At 45.3% G+C, this 19,233-nt stretch overlaps 1 protein-coding gene across 2 annotated transcripts; it reads left to right on the top strand.

Annotated features, from left to right (window-relative positions):
- Window positions 1–1,336: 1,336 nt before the first annotated feature.
- On the top strand, window positions 1,337–10,262 carry LOC134619059 (COMM domain-containing protein 7-like). 2 transcript variants are annotated; one of them, XM_063464782.1, is made up of 9 exons: window positions 1,337–1,635; window positions 2,942–2,992; window positions 3,683–3,785; window positions 6,540–6,596; window positions 6,707–6,744; window positions 7,764–7,854; window positions 8,099–8,148; window positions 8,380–8,428; window positions 10,089–10,262. In XM_063464782.1, exons 1-9 carry the CDS (start codon window positions 1,555–1,557, stop codon window positions 10,163–10,165), a joined length of 597 nt encoding a protein of 198 aa, XP_063320852.1. In that variant the 5' UTR covers window positions 1,337–1,554; the 3' UTR covers window positions 10,166–10,262. The 2 variants fall into 2 exon arrangements, with proteins under 2 accessions (XP_063320852.1, XP_063320851.1); XM_063464781.1 differs by having other exon boundaries at window positions 1,346–1,635; window positions 2,939–2,992.
- Window positions 10,263–19,233: the final 8,971 nt, after the last annotated feature.

The following is a 19,233-nucleotide window of genomic DNA, read 5'->3' as shown; positions in this document are numbered from 1 at the left end:
TAAATTTATATAAAAAAATCGATTCAGGATTTTAATGAATCGATTTCACGTTATCCAAGCTAGAATCGATTTTAATCGATAAATCGATAATCAAAACCCACCCCTGGTCCAAAGAGCCGGAGGCAGAAACTGAAAGCAGCTCCAGCATGCTTGGATCTGTTTCTGGGAACAGTTCAAAGATCTGAAGCTGATGACCTGAGAGGGCTCGCTGGGCTGTGGACAGTTTCATTAGAAATGATCGTATTACCATCTCATAATCATTGTTATTGGGATCATTGTCTTCCAGAAGCATCACCTCCAAAGGAAAACAGGTTTTTCATGATTTCCAGCAGCACAAAGTTTGCTGTTCATTTGGACCACAGGGAAGATTTGGGCCACGTAAAGGAACAAAGTCACTCGAGTCCTTCTTAAGTGCATCCAGCTGCTTTTTTTCTGAGTTTTTTGGAATTGAAGGCCTGAAAATCAAAGCCCGTAGAAGCTGCCCGAACTTGCCAACAGGGGGCGACAGCTGCAGTTACAAAAAGACCTGGGTCCTCCTGAAGCGGATGAGAAAACGACCCTCGGCCTGACCCCTACGAGCACTTTGCCGATGAGTTCATGAGCTCAGCGATTTTTTCAGGTCGCTCTGACTGAAACATCAAGTTCATTTAATGCGTTTTGACCATATTTGTGTCAAGAAGGAAGATCATCGGGGCATGCTCATTGGCTCGTGACTTGTGACTGACATTTTGCACCGCATCAGCATGATGCAGATGTGAGCTGTTTTCTGAACATCTGGTATTTATATATTTATTTATTTGAATTCTCCAAAAATTAAACTCGTTTTCAGTGACATCACAAAACCCACCTGATCACAACTGTTTCAGTCATTTTGTGCTTTTATGTGTTCATTTTATTCTGATTTATTTGTGTATATGATTTTAATTCGCTGTACAAATGTAAGGAGACCTCAAGCATTTTAATGGGTGCCTATAAATAACATTTATTATTATTATTATTACATGAATATCGCATTATTTGCTAATGTAAAATAGCATAACAGACCATAGCCCACTGAATACATAACATGAATACATGTATAATGTTCCTGAATACGTTTTTATGTATTTGAAAAATAATAACGTTTTTGACTTGATATTAATGACTAAACATTTAAACATATTTTACTAAACAATGAAATTAAGCGCCTTGTTGTTGCTTCAGGATGCTATACAAATAAAATAAAATTGAAATTAATGTTTCACATGCTTTATATCCGCATGCATAAAAAATAATCAAAATAATTAAACTCGTGGTGAGAACATTCAAAGTGATCTGAAAGGGCAAAGAACAGAAACTTTCACCTTTTTTTGCTACAAACTTCTAAAAGTTCGTCTTAAAAGAACAAAAATAAATCTCCTTCAAACTTAAGGAAAAGCTTTCGTGAGGTTTGATCTTTCATTCTTCTTCTTGACCTGTCTGGCAGACACTTGTGCGCATGCGCTCATCCATAACCCGGAACTGCGCTCCGCAGCGGGCTGTGTTTGTTTTGGGGACGGTCAGCCGAGAGAAACGATGCAGCTTCACTTCACTAAAGACGTTTTACCGGACTCTGTCGGCACCGACTTCCAGAACCTGAACAAGCTGAACGAGCAGGTAAGTCCGCGGCTTTAACGGAGCAGCTTTACCGGAAGCTGTCCGAGCCCCGGGGCTCGTTACGTCAGTGAAAGGAGGTTAACGGTCACAGCCCACCTGTACCTGCACGGAATGTACACGTGTCCGTGTCAGCTGACTGCCAGCTGATGGGGTGAACAAGCTGATGAGCAGAAATATTGCTCAGGCTTCAAACAGACGTCCGACAGCCACGAGCTGTTAGACTAAAGTGCACGTGATGCGCGCAGTCACAGCCGCTGTCACGTGACCAGACGGCGTTCAGCAGAACCCGCTTTGAACGTGAGAGTCCAGACTTATCGATGACATCGGTTTATTACTCACCAATAACAGTGCAGCACGGTGCTGTGGGGCGGAGCGTCGGCTGCTGAGGCGCCTCACCAGCTGACGGTCCGCTCAGCAGGATGGGCGGGGTTTCTGTGAGGTAAAAACACCTGTAAACGGGATTTAAAGAGGACATTGATGTAAGCGAGGAGCTTTAACACCTCCAGGAGCTGCCGCTCAGCTGTAATCTGATTACTCAGCACATCTGATGATGTGTGTACAGTGATTAAAACTGGAACGATGTCACAGTCTTCGCCACCTCCTACACCGAGAGCGCCGTGATGTCACGGAGACTGACAGCAGAGCTGAGAGCCCGGGCCCTCGCCGTGACGTGACATCAGAGAGCAGTTAGGCTACTAACAGATTACAGTACAATAATCCAGAATATTAGGATCGTTGATCTGCAGGCTGATGAGTGCCTGAGTTACAGGAGTCAATCTTCACTGTGATGAAGAGAATCTTTCTTTATTCTTTAAACTCAGTGTCAGAGTCTTCATTCCCTCCTTTATCGTGACCACAGCTCCTCACGCACAAAGTCTAGGAGACGCCGGGAGGGAGGTGGCATTAATCCGGGTACTGGATTGGCTCTCGGGGCGTCTGCCTCATGCAGCATCTCTCTGAGCGGACGTGTTGAGAGGAAATAAAGCTTTTGAGTCCTGATGCAGCGTTCTGAGCATGCACTGATGCCTCACACATCAGACGGTGGCATCTTCAGCCTTTGGGTTACTTCTGAGCCCGAGGCCTGAACACATGGATTCAGCAAGATGATTAAAGCATGTTGAGATGTTCTTCATGAGTGGTGCGGACCAATCGTTTTTAGTTTGCAGGTTTGTTCCTCTGTCCCTGCCTGGCAGGGGTAGACAGAGTAAGATGGTGGAAACGAGTGAATCAGGTCTTTGAGCTGCAGCTGAAACGTAAATCTGACCAAAGTTTCAAACAATCAAACTCTTTTTCTTTCATGCAGCAGTTTCATCGCCTGATTGAAATTCTGTTCCAGTTCCTCCTGGAGCCGAAAGAGGTGAACACACACACACACACACACAGACACACACACACAGACACACACACACAGACACACACACACACAGGCACATACACACACACACACACACAGGCACACACACACAGACACACACACACACACACACACACACAGGCACACACACACACACACATACACACACAGACACACACACACAGACACACACACAGACACACACACACACAGACACACACACAGGCACACACACACATACACACAGACACACACACAGACACACACAGACACACACAGACACACACACACACACAGGCACACACACACACACACACACACACAGACACACACACATACACACAGGCACACACACACATACACAGACACACACACACACATACACACACACACACACACACAGACACACACACATACACACACACACACACACACAGACAGACACACACAGACAGACACACACACACAGACACACACACACAGACACACACACACACACACATACACACACACATACACACACATACACACACACACAGACACACACACACACATTTTGATGTTAATGGGACTTTGGACTTAGTGATTAGCCTTGATAACTGAACCGAGGTAAAACATCGGCTGTCCTTTTGTGTGCATGTGCAAATGAATGCATGCATTTTTCTGTGTGTGTGTGTCTGTGTGTGTGTGCAGACAGAGAGGTTCATGCAGCAGCTTACTGAGTTCGCGGGGGAACACGGGATGAGTGCCGGGCCTCTGAGGAACCTGATGAAGAGCGTCCTCCTGGTGCCGCAGGGTGGGAGACACACTCGTCATCCATCACTTTAATCACCGAGGCTAACACGGACATCGTAAATCCAGCCATACCAGATTAGGTGGTGGGAATCAGGTTGTTTCCATTTTCCCTCGTTTATCTCCTTGATCAGGACGTCAACCTAAAGGCAGTTCTGTTAACCTGCAGACCAGGTAGAGTCGGTGTCGTTAAGAGTAAAATCAGAGAATGCAGAAGATTTATGTGTGAAGCACTTCACTGTAATTTTACACTGACGGACAGGAAAAGAGCAGAGACAGGCTGGAAACACACCTGTCAACACTCTGAGTGTCAGGTGTCATACTGTAGGTGATAACCCCGCCCTTTACCTATTTGAAGAGTTTCAGTCAGGTTTCAGAGCTCATCTCAGCACAGAAACAGCTTTAGTGAAGGTTACAAATGATCTTCTTATGGCCTCTGACAGTGGACTCATCTCTGTGCTTGTCCTGCTAGACCTCAGTGCAGCGTTCCATACTGTCGACCATAATATCCTATTAGAGCGATTAGAGCACGCTGTAGGTATTACAGGTACTGCACTGCAGTGGTTTGTATCATATCTATCTAATAGACTCCAATTTGTGCATGTAAATGAAGAGTCCTCTTCACACACTGAGGTTAATTATGGAGTTCCACAGGGTTCAGTGCTAGGACCAATTCTGTTTACATTATACATGCTTCCCTTAGGCAGCATCATTAGAAGACATAGCATACATTTACACTGCTATGCAGATGACACCCAGCTCTATCTGTCCATGAAGCCAGGTAACACACACCAATGAGTTAAACTGCAGGAATGTCTTAAAGACATAAAGACCTGGATGGCCGCTAACTTTCTGCTTCTTAATTCAGATAAAACTGAGGTTATTGTACTCGGCCCTGAAAATCTTAGAAATATGGTATCTAACCAGATTCTTACTCTGGATGGCATTACCTTGGCCTCCAGTAACACTGTGAGGAACCTTGGAGTCATTTTTGACCAGGACATGTCCTTCAATGCACATATTAAACAAATATGTAAGACTGCTTTCTTCCATTTGCGCAACATCTCTAAAATTAGAAACATCCTGTTAAAACTTTAGTTATTAATCTCTGGCTCCTCCCCTCCAGCCCAGCTGGTCGCAGCAGATGGCCCCGCCCCTCCCTGAGCCTGGTTCTGCCGGAGGTTTCTTCCTGTTAAAAGGGAGTTTTTCCTTCCCACTGTCGCCATCATTGGGGTTTTCTCTGGATGATTGTGGGGTCTTTACCTTCGCCTTGAGGCGACTGCTGTTGTGATGAATGGAACTGAATTGAGGCGTGTTGCCTCGGTGCTGTGGTCTGTTTATCCTCTGCGCTGTTTTCCAGGCTGTGGGATGTGGGTCACATGTTTGGAGGTTAAAAGGAGTGGAGTTTGGCTGGTTTTGATTTCTAGCCGAGTGTCAGATTGTATCTGTTGATGCCACAGCGCTGAACACGATGAGGGCGTATGGAGCTTTAAATCTGTTGCCTGCAGTAACGGTTTTACGAAGCACTTGTGTGAGTGACAGCAGCAGCATGTGACCTGGGATGTAACTGAATAGGGGACTATTGGTGGTGTTTGATTCAGTGCGATGGAAGCAGCAGGCTCAGACAGGTGTAACTGAAGACTAAGGCTTCTTTCAACACATTTCAAATTGTGTTTCTCTGAACGCGCTCTGCCAGCATGAGAGAATTAATGGAAAATGGATAACACTTCCCCTTGTTCCCACTTGTGTTGTGTGCAGCCCCGATGTGCTGCTGCATTCTTGATGAGCTGCCCGGCTGCGGTCCATGCGGGTAGTTTCTGATAGCCCCTCAGTGCAGAAGTTCAGTACAACAAAGTGCTCCTGACACCTGGGCCAAATATTTTGGGCGGGTTTCTGTTTGCAAAGTTGAGACAGAAGTGCAGCGATTATTACGAGCCATAAGATGCGATCGGCAACAGACAAAGTGTTGAGAGAAATCAGAGAAAACAGCAGAGTGGTCGTTTTTTCCAGAGTCTGCATCAAGGTTATTACAGTGAGCTCGAACAAAAACCACTGAAATAAAAATGAACTGAACGAGAGAAAAGAATTCTCCCTCGTTAGTACCAGTGCTTCCTGTTCATCTCAGTCACAGGAAGTGAATCATTGTCACAGATAAACCCACTGAAAGGGTGTTTTTGGTTTGTGGATGGATGAGTAAATCTTATTTTATGTTCCATCCATCCCTTCTCTGCTTCTTATCCTTGTTAGGTCACGGGGGGGTGGGGCCTATCCCAGGTGTCTCAGGACAGGTTGCAGGGCTAATACACAGGCAACCATTCACCCAGTATCTGCATGTCTGTGGACTGTGGGAGGAAGGCGTTGTACCCGGGGAGAAACCCCGCAGGAAGACCCCAGCCTGATGGTGGAAATGAACTCAGGACCTTCTTGCTGTGAGGCAACAGTGCTAACCGCTGTGCTGCATTTCAGGTTTTATTCAAAGACAGCATGTTTCTGCCTGTGATTTCGTTTGTATTTTCACTTCCTCCATTTCCCAGAATCCCAGTTACGCGTGGGCTATCTGTGTGTGGTGTTGTATACGCTGCACTGTACGTTTGCACGCTTACTGCACGGGCCAGGTGTGTCTGCAGCAGTGATCTCCATACAGATGTGTATGTGGGGATACCTGCACAGTATTTTCTCACGGCATTTAAAACCCGACACTCAACAGGTGGAGCTATAAACAGTAACAGGAAGGTGTCCATGTCTGTTTTCTCCTCAGGAGCCCTGAAGAAAAACCTGACAGGCGAGCAGATCAAAGAAGACCTCCTGACATTAGGTACACATCCGAGTCCTTTGTGCCTCAGAGTCATTCTCACGGTAGTCGTATTAGTTACTGTCACATTTGTGTTAATGAAAGCAAACCTGCTCACTCTGATCATTTCTCAGGACTGAGCGAGGAAAAGTCGGCTCACTTCTCACTGCAGGTAAGTAAAGTAGTGCTAAAGGTAAATGGACTGCTGCTTATGCAGCGCTTTTCTGCCTCATTCACACAAGCATGTGCTGTTTCTAAGTGCTTCCTGTCTGACATTCATGCATTCATAGAGCAACATGGGGTTAGTATCGTGGCATGCAGACTGGGATCAAACCACCTGACCAAAGCCACGCCCTTTACGTGTGCCAAACTTTCCACTACTATTAAAGACGTCATCGATGGGTTCAAAGGGCCTTCCAGGACTCTGGACTTAATTCTCTGAGTGGCTGTAGCTCAGGAGGTAGAGCAGGTCAGCAATGATCGGAAGGTTCCTGGCTTCCCCTAGTCTGCGTGCCAAATATCCTTGGGCAAGATACTAACCCCAAATTGCTCTCCAATGCATCCATCGAAGTATGAATGTGTGTGTGAATGTTAGCTTGAATGGGTGTGAATGGGTGAATGCACAAGTTGTGTAAAGCGCTTTGAGTGCTCAGAAGAGTAGAAAAGCACTACATAAGAACCAGTCCATTTACCATTTCTTCACCAGCTAACATGTTGTGTTTACTGTCGGTAAATCCTGCACCTCCTCTTCTGTAGCCAGCTGCAGCTTTATTTACATCTGCACCATGAACACGTCACAGGCTGAGGCTGTAAGCACGTCACGGGGCGTCAGGTATCTGCAGGCTGTCGCTCGAAGCAACGCCAAGAACTGAACTGTTCCAGATCGATCCAGCACACTTTAACCTCTGTGTAACTAACACTCCCACAGTGGTGGCTACACGAGGATGGTCAGCCAGCTAGCTGTGCCTTAGCTCGCCATCATTGTGATGCTCAGGCTGCACATGCTGACTCGTGTAAAACAACAGGGAGGAGCAGGTGTGTCCGTTTGGGCCGATGCTAGCTCACAGGTGTTAGCACATGTTAGCACTGACTCAGTGTCGTTGATAAAACTTGTTCTTACGATGTTACTCAGGAAACCTTTAAACGGTGAACACGTGTCTCAGGAGTCTGATGTGATCTGTGTTCCTGCAGTGGGCGGAGCACTACGCAGCGCTGACCAGGCTCGCTGTCGGGCAGACTCTGATGGTCAACCAGCTGGTTGACATGGAGTGGAAGTTTGGAGGTAAGAAGGAACAAACCTAGCGTGCACGGCAAATTTAGCTCATATTAGAGGTTCACTCTGAGTCTGTCTGTGAGGACGTCCGCCCTCTGAGCACATTTAAACCCCTCGGTGTGTGCAGCCGATGGAAGCTGAATAACAGAGCTAACCATGACGAGCCTCACTGTTTCAGGCGCAAACTTCAGACGTGACACAGCGTCCGTCCTGTTTGAGTGTTTTTATCACGCTGTGTTTTGTCGTCCCACAGTGACTGTTGGCACCAGTGAAATTCAGAAATTGGGCACAGTCTTTCTGCAGGTACGACAGCGCTCCACACACACACACGTGGGGTATTCATATCCTGTGGGAACATCTAATTGACATAATGCTTCCCCTAACCCTAACTAAACTGTAACCCTGACACTAAAACCACATTTTGAGTCTCAATAATGTCTTCAAACTTGTGGAGACTGGTATTTTGGTCCCCACAAAGATATGAAAACACACACAGCATCGTTGTTTTGTTGAACACGTTGTGTTTGGTTGCAGCTGAAGCTCGTGGTCAGAAAGGGGAATTCCACTGAAAACGTCTACATGGGTGAGTGATGATGTCACTCGTACCTGAAGTTTTGCACACCTTGAATGTCTTTCTTTACAACTGCTCGAGTCTGTAACAGGAAGCTTTAATTTACTCTGACGGTTGTTTCTGCAACTCGTTTTGTTGTTCAGGACCAAAACTTAGATAATGAACAGATGCTGCGAGTGAAAAAGACTGTAAGAAAATGTAAAAAGGAACTCGTCTGGTTTAATCGTTTAAGATTCATAAATGAAAAATCAGTTCCTCCACCCGACGCCCTCAGAGTCAGCTGACCTACAGATCTTCAATTCAGTTTTATTTATACAGCGTCAAATCACAACAGTCACCTCAAGGCGCTTTATATTGTAAGGTGGATCCTACAATAATAAATACAGAGACAAACCCAACAATCATATGACCCCCTATGAGCAAGCACTTTGGCGACAGCGGGAAGGAAAAACTCCCTTTTAACAGGAAGAAACCTCCAGCAGAACCAGGCTCAGGGAGGGGCGGGGCCATCTGCTGTGATTGGTTAGAGTGAGAAAAGGAAGACAGGATAAAGACATGCTGTGGAAGAGAGACAGAGATTAATAACAGGTGTGATTCAGCAGAGAGGTCTATTAACACATAGTGAGTGAAGAAGAAACACCCAGTGCATCATGGGAGTCCCCCAGCAGCCTACACCTATCCGGTCTTTAAGTCTGATGTCATTAGCCACGTCTGGGTCCAAACTCTGCTTCAGGTCCCAAAGTCAAACGAACACTGCGGCATCACTGAGCGTTAAAAACTGTCTAAATTCTTTAATCTGTAATAAAATGATCAGCGTTGCTGCTTTACCAAGTGTAACAATTAAGTTTAACATCCAGGCATCCATGACAACAGAATTTATTACATTTAACAGAGTTAGAAGTTAGCAGGAAGTTAGCTCGCTAGCTTCCACCTAAACATGATATAGAGAGATTTCTGACAAAATTCAAACGTACAGCTCTGCTATCACTTCCAACATAAATGAAGACATGAAACTAAACAGCAGTGACGTTTGTACGGTTACTGAAGTTGGGCTAGCTGGTATATAATGACGTGATTGCTAGCGACACAGCTATGTTAGCATAAACACAGTGAAGCTGGAGGATGAACGCTAACTTTTTTCCACTGGATAAAAGTTAACGTGAAGTTTCCTGATGGTTAGAGACAAATGCAATCGCATGGCAGGATGCTGTAAACGGACCAAACTTCAGTCAGGAGAACAACTGAGATAATCCATCCACAATACCAGGTTAGTCATTAATATACTGCTGCATGGGCTGGGCTGCAGTTACAGCGTAAGGGTTTCAAATGAACAGTTATAATAAAACTGAGAGAGGCCGACAGTGATCACTGACTGTTTTTATGGGCTTGTTTAGATTAAATAGAACAAGATACAAAACATTAAAACATGTTAAAAACACAACAGCCTTATTAAACGCAGAGTAGTTTGGACCGGAAGCAGGATTCGTCACGTTATTACTTAAAGACCAGATTGCAGCATAACTAAGGGAGGATTCGGGGTCACCTGGTCCAGCCCTAACTATATGCGTTAGCAAAAAGGACATTTTTAAGCCCGATCTTAAAAGTAGAGATGCAAAAACCTTTCATTTCTGTCTCTGACAGGAAGTCGTCCTTTTTTGTCTCTTCCCTGCAGAACTGACGCTGCCTCAGTTTTACAACTTCCTGCACGAGATGGAGCGAGCCAAGGCCAGCATGGAGTGCTTCAGCTGAGCGTGTGTGTGCAGTGTGTGTTGTATGTACTGGTTGAATTTGTGTGCGTGTGACATTTTTACCTGAATGAGTCAATAAACTGAGGAGTAACCTGTCATTATCTGCTGTTTTCTTCCTCTGTGGGAAACGACTCCGTCTGTCAGCACGACGAAACTTGGGTGAGATTAGCGGGAACATTTTGACACTTCCATCAGAAACCAGACCTCGCCAGACCTGTTTGATCGAGTTCAGGCCTGCTGTCTCTTATTGATGTAATAAAAATATTACTAAAACAAACACGAATTAGCTGCAATAACAGGTAAATGCAGGCGAAATGAGCAGCAGTCAGAGACGGGCGTGCAGTAAAGGCCACACAGGGATGCGTACGAGCCTGGAGGCACATTTCAGAGCGCTCAGTGGCTCATCGGTGCAAGCGCCGTTTCAGCCCTCGGCCCCGAAACCTTCAGACGTCTGTGATAATTATCTGCTGATTATTCCTCAGCAGTCTGCTCGAAGACAGGAAGTCTGCCTTTATTCTGAAGGGTTTTCCCGCCTACTTTATGTCTTTGTACAGCATCTGCAGCTCCTCCTTTACGTACTGACTAACGTACTTTCTGACATTGAAGAGCTGCGCTACGCGGCTGTCACAGAAACAACCTAAACCACATTAAAGTAACTCATCTACACAGCGTGACATCATCTACACAGGATGACATCATCAACACACTCAGAGGACCTGGAGGAATCTCTGTGCGCAGGGACGATAACCGTGACCTTCAAACACCGCTGTGTGTTACATCCGTGCACGGGCTCAGGAGCGCTCCCGTCTGCGAGCGGCTCGGCGTGCCGGCCCTAAAAAAAGAGAAAAAGCCTCCAGTCAGTTCGACGTGTCGTTTGTCATTCTCAAAACCAGAATCCAACGCACAATCGCTCCCCGTCGCTGTCTGCGACACCTGACTGCATCAGCAGGTCGTGCCCTCGGCGACTCTCCCGTCCTGCTGTGTGGAACCTTCACGCCACACGCCCTTCCCTCCGCTGGCTGTCTCGGACAGACGAGCTTGTCTTCATTAGAAGCACGGCTCCAGGCTAAGCCCGTCTTTCTGCTCACGTTTCCACGTATCTGTGCGTGGATCAGTCCCGCTGCGTTTCCTGGGATGTTACGTAAATGGATTCAGTGAAAACTCAGGATTCCCCGTATTTAGCAGAAAATCAAATATTCCACATAGCTCTGCGGCGTGTCCTGTCACGCCTCGCTCTCACCTGGCCGTCTGCCCCCACAGTAAACAGCAAATCCAGTTTGTTCAGCAGAAGCTGTGGTCATGTGGAAATCATGAACGAACCAAAGTTTTTTACAAACTCAGACCAATCAAGGACAGAACGTGTGGGAGTGCTGATGGAACAGCCAATCAGGGCAGTTGTTTATGTTTATTTGTTGATTTTAAAAAAAAATTGCTTTGTTTGTTTGTTTCCTGGAGTTGAATATTTGATGAAGACCTGAGACTGAAGTTTGTGCTGAATGCTGTTGGCTCTGTTTTTCTTCTTCAATCAATCAATCAATCAATCTTTATTTATAAAGCACTTTTCATACAAACTGTAGCACAAAGTGCTTTACATGGTTAAAAGCAGCCCACCTCACCCTCCCACTCATTCCCCGCACTGTCATTAACAGAAGCGGTCATGATACACACATCCCCCCACCCCCCCACCCCCACACACACACGTACACACACGTATACACATACACACACACACACCTAAAGAGTAAAATTGGGCTGGGTACGTATTAGCCAAGTGAGGAAACACTATCACAGGGAGCTGTCTGCACCGGGAGCCGGTCACAGACCGCAGCCTCCAGGCTGGGCACACAGCAGGAGGGAGGCTAAGAAGCCCCCCAGCCAGGCTCAGAGGACCCACAGGGCCCCAGCAGCCACTGTCGATCACAGCCCCGGTGCAGAGAACCCCCTCCGAGGAAACACTGGAGATATGACCTAATAAGAATATAAACAGGATAAAAAGATAAAATAAATAAGAGTGGGATATAATATAAATATAAGTATAAACAGAGTAAGAAGATAAAAAATGAATAAGAATAAAATCAGTAAATATTAGGTAAAACTAAATGAATAATATAAATAGAATAACAGGATAGAATAAATAAGCATAAAATAAATAACGTTAGTTAAAAGCTAAATTAAAAAGGTGGGTCTTCTTGTGTTTAAAGTCAGTCCCAGTCCAGCTGAGGAACACGGTGCGCACGCACGCGGGTGTGCGTTGGCCATCACGATAATTGCCTTTCTAATGTAAGGTAGCACAGTTTTCAGCTGCTGCGTGTTCACACGTATCGTTTTGCCCTCAGTAACGTATTTTTGCTCGTTTTCATGCCCTGCAGGCGTTGTCAGTCCGGATGGATCAGCCTATAGCCTGTCAGCTTGTTTCCAAACATCCTTCAAACTCACCTGTTCATTGTGCTGATTGGCTCCTCGCTGCAGGACACAGCAGCTCACTCATATTAGTTACTGATACTGTTTTTACTGTTTCAGCTGCTGTGCGGTTTGGATTGCTTGCAGTGAGAGAGTGCTGCTCCTTCATGTCCTCTGACACGTTCAGATACCTGGTGAGGGGGGGCCGGGGCCCACAGGCTGCAGGTACACTGAGTGTTTTTAAATTAAAGAGGTGAACAGAGCTGCTCAAAGATGACTCTGGTTTTATTCTAACTGAGAGGAGACGGAGCCCTGCAGCAGTTGAAAGGACGAGGGTTTCCTTCCTGTCAGGCTCATTCAGGATGAACTTTGGCTCTGATGTTCCAAAGATGCTCATCCTCACAGACAATCAGCCTCTCACAGTTTCAGGACTCGGAGCCAAAAGCAAATCAAACCTTCACCTCTGTTGTGCAATTCTCCTCTTTCTCTTCACATTCTTTCTCTTTGTCCTTAGTGTCTCTCCTCCTCCTCCTCCTCCTCCTTTCTTCATGCCGGCTCTCCTTTCGTCTCATCGTGTGACCCGACGTGTTCCTGCATGCATCCACCGAGGCCTCCTGAGCTTCTCCCAGTTGTTTCTCTGGCCTTTTAAAAGAGCAGAGAAAATCCCACAGATCTCGATCCTTTCAGTGTTTCAGTCTTCTCGCAGAAGTTCGTGACTCAGCTGATGTTAAGTAAACACCAGCTGATTAACATTATTTGGGAAGTGATTAGATCATCAGAGAGACTCCAGACTTTACGTCCACGTGAAAATCCTGCAGAAAAACACTTTGTGTTATTGTGATCAGATACGACTGATGATTGTGTCCTCCTGAGGTCAGCTACAGGTGCAACAAACCTGTTGTAAGCAGCAACAGGTTTGTTGCACCTGTTTTTTTTTTTTACCCAATTTTGAGCTGCTGAGAAACGCAAGTCAATACTGTAATCTTCAACAGAAATCATACATGTAATTATTTCTCCTGCTTTCTTTGTAAAACAGCAAATTTGAAAATGAATGCACAACAATAATAATTATTTGTTAGCACTGAAAATATCATTTTGATTAAAGAGCTTGTGGATACTGGTGGATTAACCATTACAGAAACATAAATAATTATTTTGGAACTTTTCAGTGCTGTTAATTTAGGGTCAAACCTCACTGTGGTCTAATACATGTGTTAAACACTGTTTGGATATGTTTGAGGCTTTGGTAGAACAGCCGAGCAAATCAACCTCCCAACAAACACGTCAAATACCCACTGACTCAACGTTTGAAGGTATTTTTGAGGCTCAGAATGTGGTTTTAGTGTCAGGGTTACAGTTAGGTCATGGTTAGGGTTAGGCATTCATTTTGGATGGTTAGGGTAAGCAGCTAGGGAAAGCTTTATGTCAATGAGATGTCCTCACTAAGATATGAAAACGAGAGTTTGTGTGTATGCCTGCTTATCTGTGTGGGGAATAACCACGGCCTTCCCAAGAAAGAAAGTCTGTTTGGGCTAGGAATAAAAGATAGTGACAGACTGAAGAGAGAGTGTGTGTTTGTGTATGTGTGTGTGAGTGTGTGTGTGTGTGTGTGTGGGGGGGACATTTTTGCCGTTGGACCTGCAGAGGGAAGGGGAAGTTTATGGAGAATAACTCTAATAGCTCACAGCTGTCAACCGTGTTCTTGTTTCCCCAAAGTTACAAACGTCCTGTGTCACTGTCGCTGACTTTACACACAGTCCTGTTCACTGGAAACGTGCTGTATAACGCACACCTGCTGCTATACTTTATTGTTTTTTTATTGTTCTGAGAGAGAGTTTCCTTTCAAATGATGACACCTGTCCAGGTGTTGTTTGTCCTTTGAGATTGGAGGTTTTAAAGGTTTACCTCCAGGTAAAATGAGGACTTGTTTTACGAGCTGAAGTGAGACGACAGAAGCAGCAGAAGTGTCAGACATGAGCTGAAACCTTTCAGACTGGATTCCACAGCTCACCTGTGGAGAGTGCACAGGTGACAATATGTGAACAGATTCAGTTCAGTTTTATTTATATAGCAATAAATCACAGCAACAGTCTTCCCACGGTGCCTTATATTGTAAGGTAAAGACAGTTCAACAATACAGAGAAACCCCAACAATCAGACAACCACTCAGTGACAGTGGGAAGGAAAAACTCCCTTTTAACAGGAAGAAACCTCCTGCAGAACAAGGCTCAGGGAGGGGCGGGGCCATCTGCTGTGATTGGTTGGGGTGAGAGAAGGAAGACAGGTGAGGTAATTAGAAATCATGTCTATCCATGATTGGAATGATTAAAATGTTATTTGTGAAGAAGTTCATGAAGTCATTACTAGTTAACGTTAAAGGGATTGTTGGCTCAATAGAGCTCTGACTTTTTGTCAGCCTGGCTACAGTGCTGAAGAGAAACCTGGGGTTGTTCTTATTTTCTTCAATCAGTGACGAATAGTAAGATGTTCTGGCTTTGCGGAGGGCTTTCTTATAAAGCAGCAAACTATTTCTCCAGGCTAAATGATGATCCTCTAAATTTGTGACACGCCATTTCCTCTCCAGCTTACGAGTTGTCTGCTTTAGGCTACGTGTTTGAGAATTATACCACGGAGTCAGGTACTTCTGATTTGAGGCCTTAGTTTTCACAGGAGCTACAGTATCCAGAGTCGTACGTAGTGAGGAGGTAAAATTATTAACAAGATGATCGACCTCTGTTGGAGTAGCGTTCAGATAGCTGCTCTGCTCTATGTTGGTACAGGGCATTGAAGATGATAACAGTGGGTGGATTATATTCTTAAACTTAGTTACAGCGCTTTCAGAAAGACATCTACTGTGATAAAGTCTACTCTCCACTGCTGTGTAATCAATTATGATTAATTAATGATTAATTAACCAATTATGCTCGCCTTAATCCCAGGGAGGATTGACAGCATTTCTGTAACTTTATCCCTGTCGTAAACAGCCCTAAAACTCATAAGCTTTACATAAACCTCACTGTTCATTTTTTGATTCCATATCTGGAGCTGCATCCTCTGACCTGATGAGTACATGTGTTCATGTACACTATATTCCCAAAAGCATTGGCTCTAGAGTTGAAAATAATGTTGCAGCTCTTCTGGGAAGGCTTTCCACAGGTTTAGGAGTGTTTATGGGAACTCTTCTTCCAGAAGCACATTTGTGAGGTCACACTGATGTCGGAGGAGAACGCCCGGCTCACAATCTCCACTCTGATCTACGGGCCACGTGAAGTTTGGAGGTCTGCAGAAAGTTGGTGACCTCTGTGGACTACACGCCTCAGCGTTCACTGGTGTGATTTTACCACTTTGTGCTGTTGTTCCCAGGTGCTTCCACTGACTGTGGAGTGAGAGCAGAGCGAGCTGTTCTTTCACTGATGTATGTAGAAGCTGTGCGTGCCGACGTTATGCACCTGTGTCCACCTGATGGAACACCTGGATTAATGATTGGCTGGGTGAGGGAATACTTTGTGTGTATGAGGCAGACTGAGGTAGAAGAAAGATGTAGATTGCCCCCTGCTGGCAGGAATGGGATCCATCACATAAGGTGGAAGGAAATGTGTGTGTGCAGTTAAAGCAGGGTGTGAGTTGGTGTGTGTCTGAGTGTGTGTGTTTGATGTGTTTTGTTGATAAGAGAATTTTGCTCCCGACTCTTAAAGTTCCTCCCTGAGAATTTACCGAGAACGTGGTTTCTCTCTTTGCTCACAGTAATTAATGTCTTCCTGCTCGAAACTGAAAAAACGACCTCTCACCCTGTGTGTGTGTGTGTGTGTGTGTGTGTGTGTGTGTGTGTGTGTGTGTGTGTGTGTGTGTGTGTGTGTGTGTGGAGGACCAGGAGGCCACGCAGCTGCTGGGCCAGCCACACAGAGGAGTTGTTATCTGGGTCCAACGTGCTGCCTCTGCTCCACAGGAAGAGGCTCGGGCCTAAATCATCGAGCACAAAGATGCACGGCACGGGAACGTCTGACAGCTTTGGACAAAAACAAGAAGAAATCAGGAGAAATATGAAGAATGAGCAGTTAGACAGAGAAACAGCCGTCAGCGGGGTTAGAAGTCATGTCACAAACAGTCGTGATGCTGTTTCTCAGGGTCTGCTTCAGTATAGCTGCATGTATGGCTGCAGTGGAGCCGGGTCACTGGTGTGATGCTGTGATGATGATGATGGCACTGCTGAGAGAAGCAGCAGGATGAACTGTGAAGTGTTCAGCTGTAGTTTCTGCTCACGCTGATGCTGCAAAACTGAAAGCATCTGCTCACACGATGAGGCAAAGCAAACTGCAAAAGCAACCCAAGAGTTCCTCACGCCAAAGAAACGACATGTTCTTCAATGTAGTCAGCTGATCTCAGCCCAACAGAGCAGCTTTACAGTCATTACACACAAAACTGAGGGACGCCTCTAGAAACACAGCATTTGGTGTTTAGGGGGGTTATAAATACATATATTAGTTTAATATGTGCATTGAAGGACATGTCCTGGTCAAAGAATCTGGTTAGATACCATATTCCTAAGATTTGTGAAACACATTCACATAAAAGCATTTCGGTGTATATTCATATAAAGAGGCAGGATTCAGAACAAAGTGCTCGATTCGTTTGAACTGCAGTCATGCTGCCATTACTGTCATTTACCTGTCATACAGCATGTGCAGCCTTTCCCATGCAGCCCTTTGCATGCACTGTTCCCTCCTTTTCTACTTTGCATGGTGTGTTTTGAAGCACTCAGTGTGCAATTCAATTCAATTTTATTTATACAGCACCAAATCACAACAGGAGGAGGATATTGATGCATAGTGGTCTCCATATTTGTTGAAATAGGGACAGTACTGTTGTCCTGCCAGCAGACCAGCAGCTTCTCTCCCTGTGTCTTTGTAAACTGTTCTTTGGTTTTGAAAGGAACATCAGAGAGAGGGTTTGCCCTCATTGTCCCAAAAATCCCTAATCCTCTCTTTGTCACATCATCCAGGGGTGCAAGTGAATCGAAGAGGTTGTCATGGTGAAATTTCCAACCTTGAGGCTCCTCACTGGGAACAACCTCCGACCTCTGTCCTGACCCAGTGTCTGAGAGGAGGGTGTGGCTCCATGTGATGCCTAAACCCAGTGGATGAGGCTCCACATCATTCACTGATCTTCTTACAGTTATATTCATGTTCTGTGAGATATGCAGACTAACCATCGTAGTCTAAGGAGCTTGGAAAGAAAAGCGTCTGGACTTCTTTAAGTTGCTTGAGGACATTTCACCTCTCATCCGAGAAGTTTCTTCAATTCTAGGGTGAAATGGTGGAGAGTCCCAGATTTAAGCCCTGTGGGAGTGTGCCCCCCCCCCTCCCCGAGAGGGACAAAAGGACCCCCTGATGATCCTCTACCTCAGGGGTTGGCAACCCTGGGCACGCGTGCCACAGCTGGCACGCAAAATGTTAACTGTTGGCACGACCATAGCTGGACTGGCCATCAGGTATACCGGGCATTTGCCCGGGCCGATGATTTTTTTATTCTTGTATCGGTATAAACAATGAAAGGTGGTGGATTGTCCAGATGCTGGCCGATGTGTAAAAATAACTCAGTTGTTTGGTGGTGGCTGTGGCGGAGCTTCCACAGAGGCCAGCAGGTGGATGAGGGAAAGGGGAGGAGGAGGAGGAGGAGCAGAGACCCGAGGCGGCCGCCGGTCCGAGTGTCAGGTTAACTGAACTTCAGGTAAGAAGTTATGACCTGCAGTCTATCTGGGTCAGATATAAACCGAGTTTAGTTTATTTTCGTTGTGCTGACTTTTTACAGTCAGTTACAATAACTCGTACTGCGTGCTAGCTAGCATGACGGAGTTTCTATACAGCTGGGTGGGTGCTATGATGTTACTGATAGTGAACTTTATTTTATTCATAAGGTTAATTAGTTTCAAACCGTCCCGTAAAAAGACGGAATCGTCTCGTATTCAGAGAAAATATTACGTGTTTCGTATTGAGCTGAGACGCAGTTTGTCCCGGACTTCGGCCAGAATGAAAAAGACACAAACATGAAGGGAGGGAAACATGAAGATGAAACCAGGAGATGTCCTTACTGAATCATCAGAGCTGAACAGGTGATGGAGAAACAGGTTTACCTTTTAGGTGACATGAATGAGTTGAAGTTATGAACTGTTTCTGAGAGACAAATAACACCAGGATCCTTTTCTACGTAGCTGACAGCTGGTAACTGTGCAGGGGCGGGTCTAGCAAAGTTTTGCCAGGGGGGCAGGTAGGGCATTAACAGGGAGAGGGGGGCACAAAGAAATACTTTTCTTTCTTATTCTCATTTAAAATGTCTCGCTTTTAATGAGTAACTATCTGAATCTTATAACTAAAGTTTTTATCTGATGTAAAATGTATAGAAATCATACATATACCAACAAGACTGTACATCACTGTCACAGCAGCGTTTGTTTTCATTCAAAGGCTTTATGGCTTTACAGTTTTTCTCGATTGGTTTGGCTCATTTCTTGAAACCGAGATGACATTCTCAAAACCATAAGGTCATTTGGCCAAACAGTCTTACAGTGCTGCCCAACATTATAGCTCACTAGCAAAATCAAATATCTTTCCCCAAACTCTTCGTCCATGCTTCAAAAGCAGATTCCTTTCCCATATAAAAGGTCAGTACAGT

The sequence above is a fragment of the Pelmatolapia mariae genome, linkage group LG20, assembly GCF_036321145.2.
Source record: "Pelmatolapia mariae isolate MD_Pm_ZW linkage group LG20, Pm_UMD_F_2, whole genome shotgun sequence".
Classification (NCBI taxonomy): Eukaryota; Metazoa; Chordata; class Actinopteri; order Cichliformes; family Cichlidae; genus Pelmatolapia; species Pelmatolapia mariae.
Note: the sequence above shows the minus strand (reverse complement) of the source record. Positions and strands in the feature narration are given on the sequence as shown.

Excerpts from the sequence above, each read along its gene's own strand:
- LOC134619059 (XM_063464781.1), top strand. The coding sequence starts at position 1,555 with ATGCAGCTTCACTTCACTAAAGACGTTTTACCGGACTCTGTCGGCACC. Across the intron at positions 2,993-3,682 it reads TCCTCCTGGAGCCGAAAGAG|ACAGAGAGGTTCATGCAGCA; the intron begins GTGAACACACAC and ends GTGTGTGTGCAG. Across the intron at positions 8,149-8,379 it reads TGGGCACAGTCTTTCTGCAG|CTGAAGCTCGTGGTCAGAAA; the intron begins GTACGACAGCGC and ends GTTTGGTTGCAG.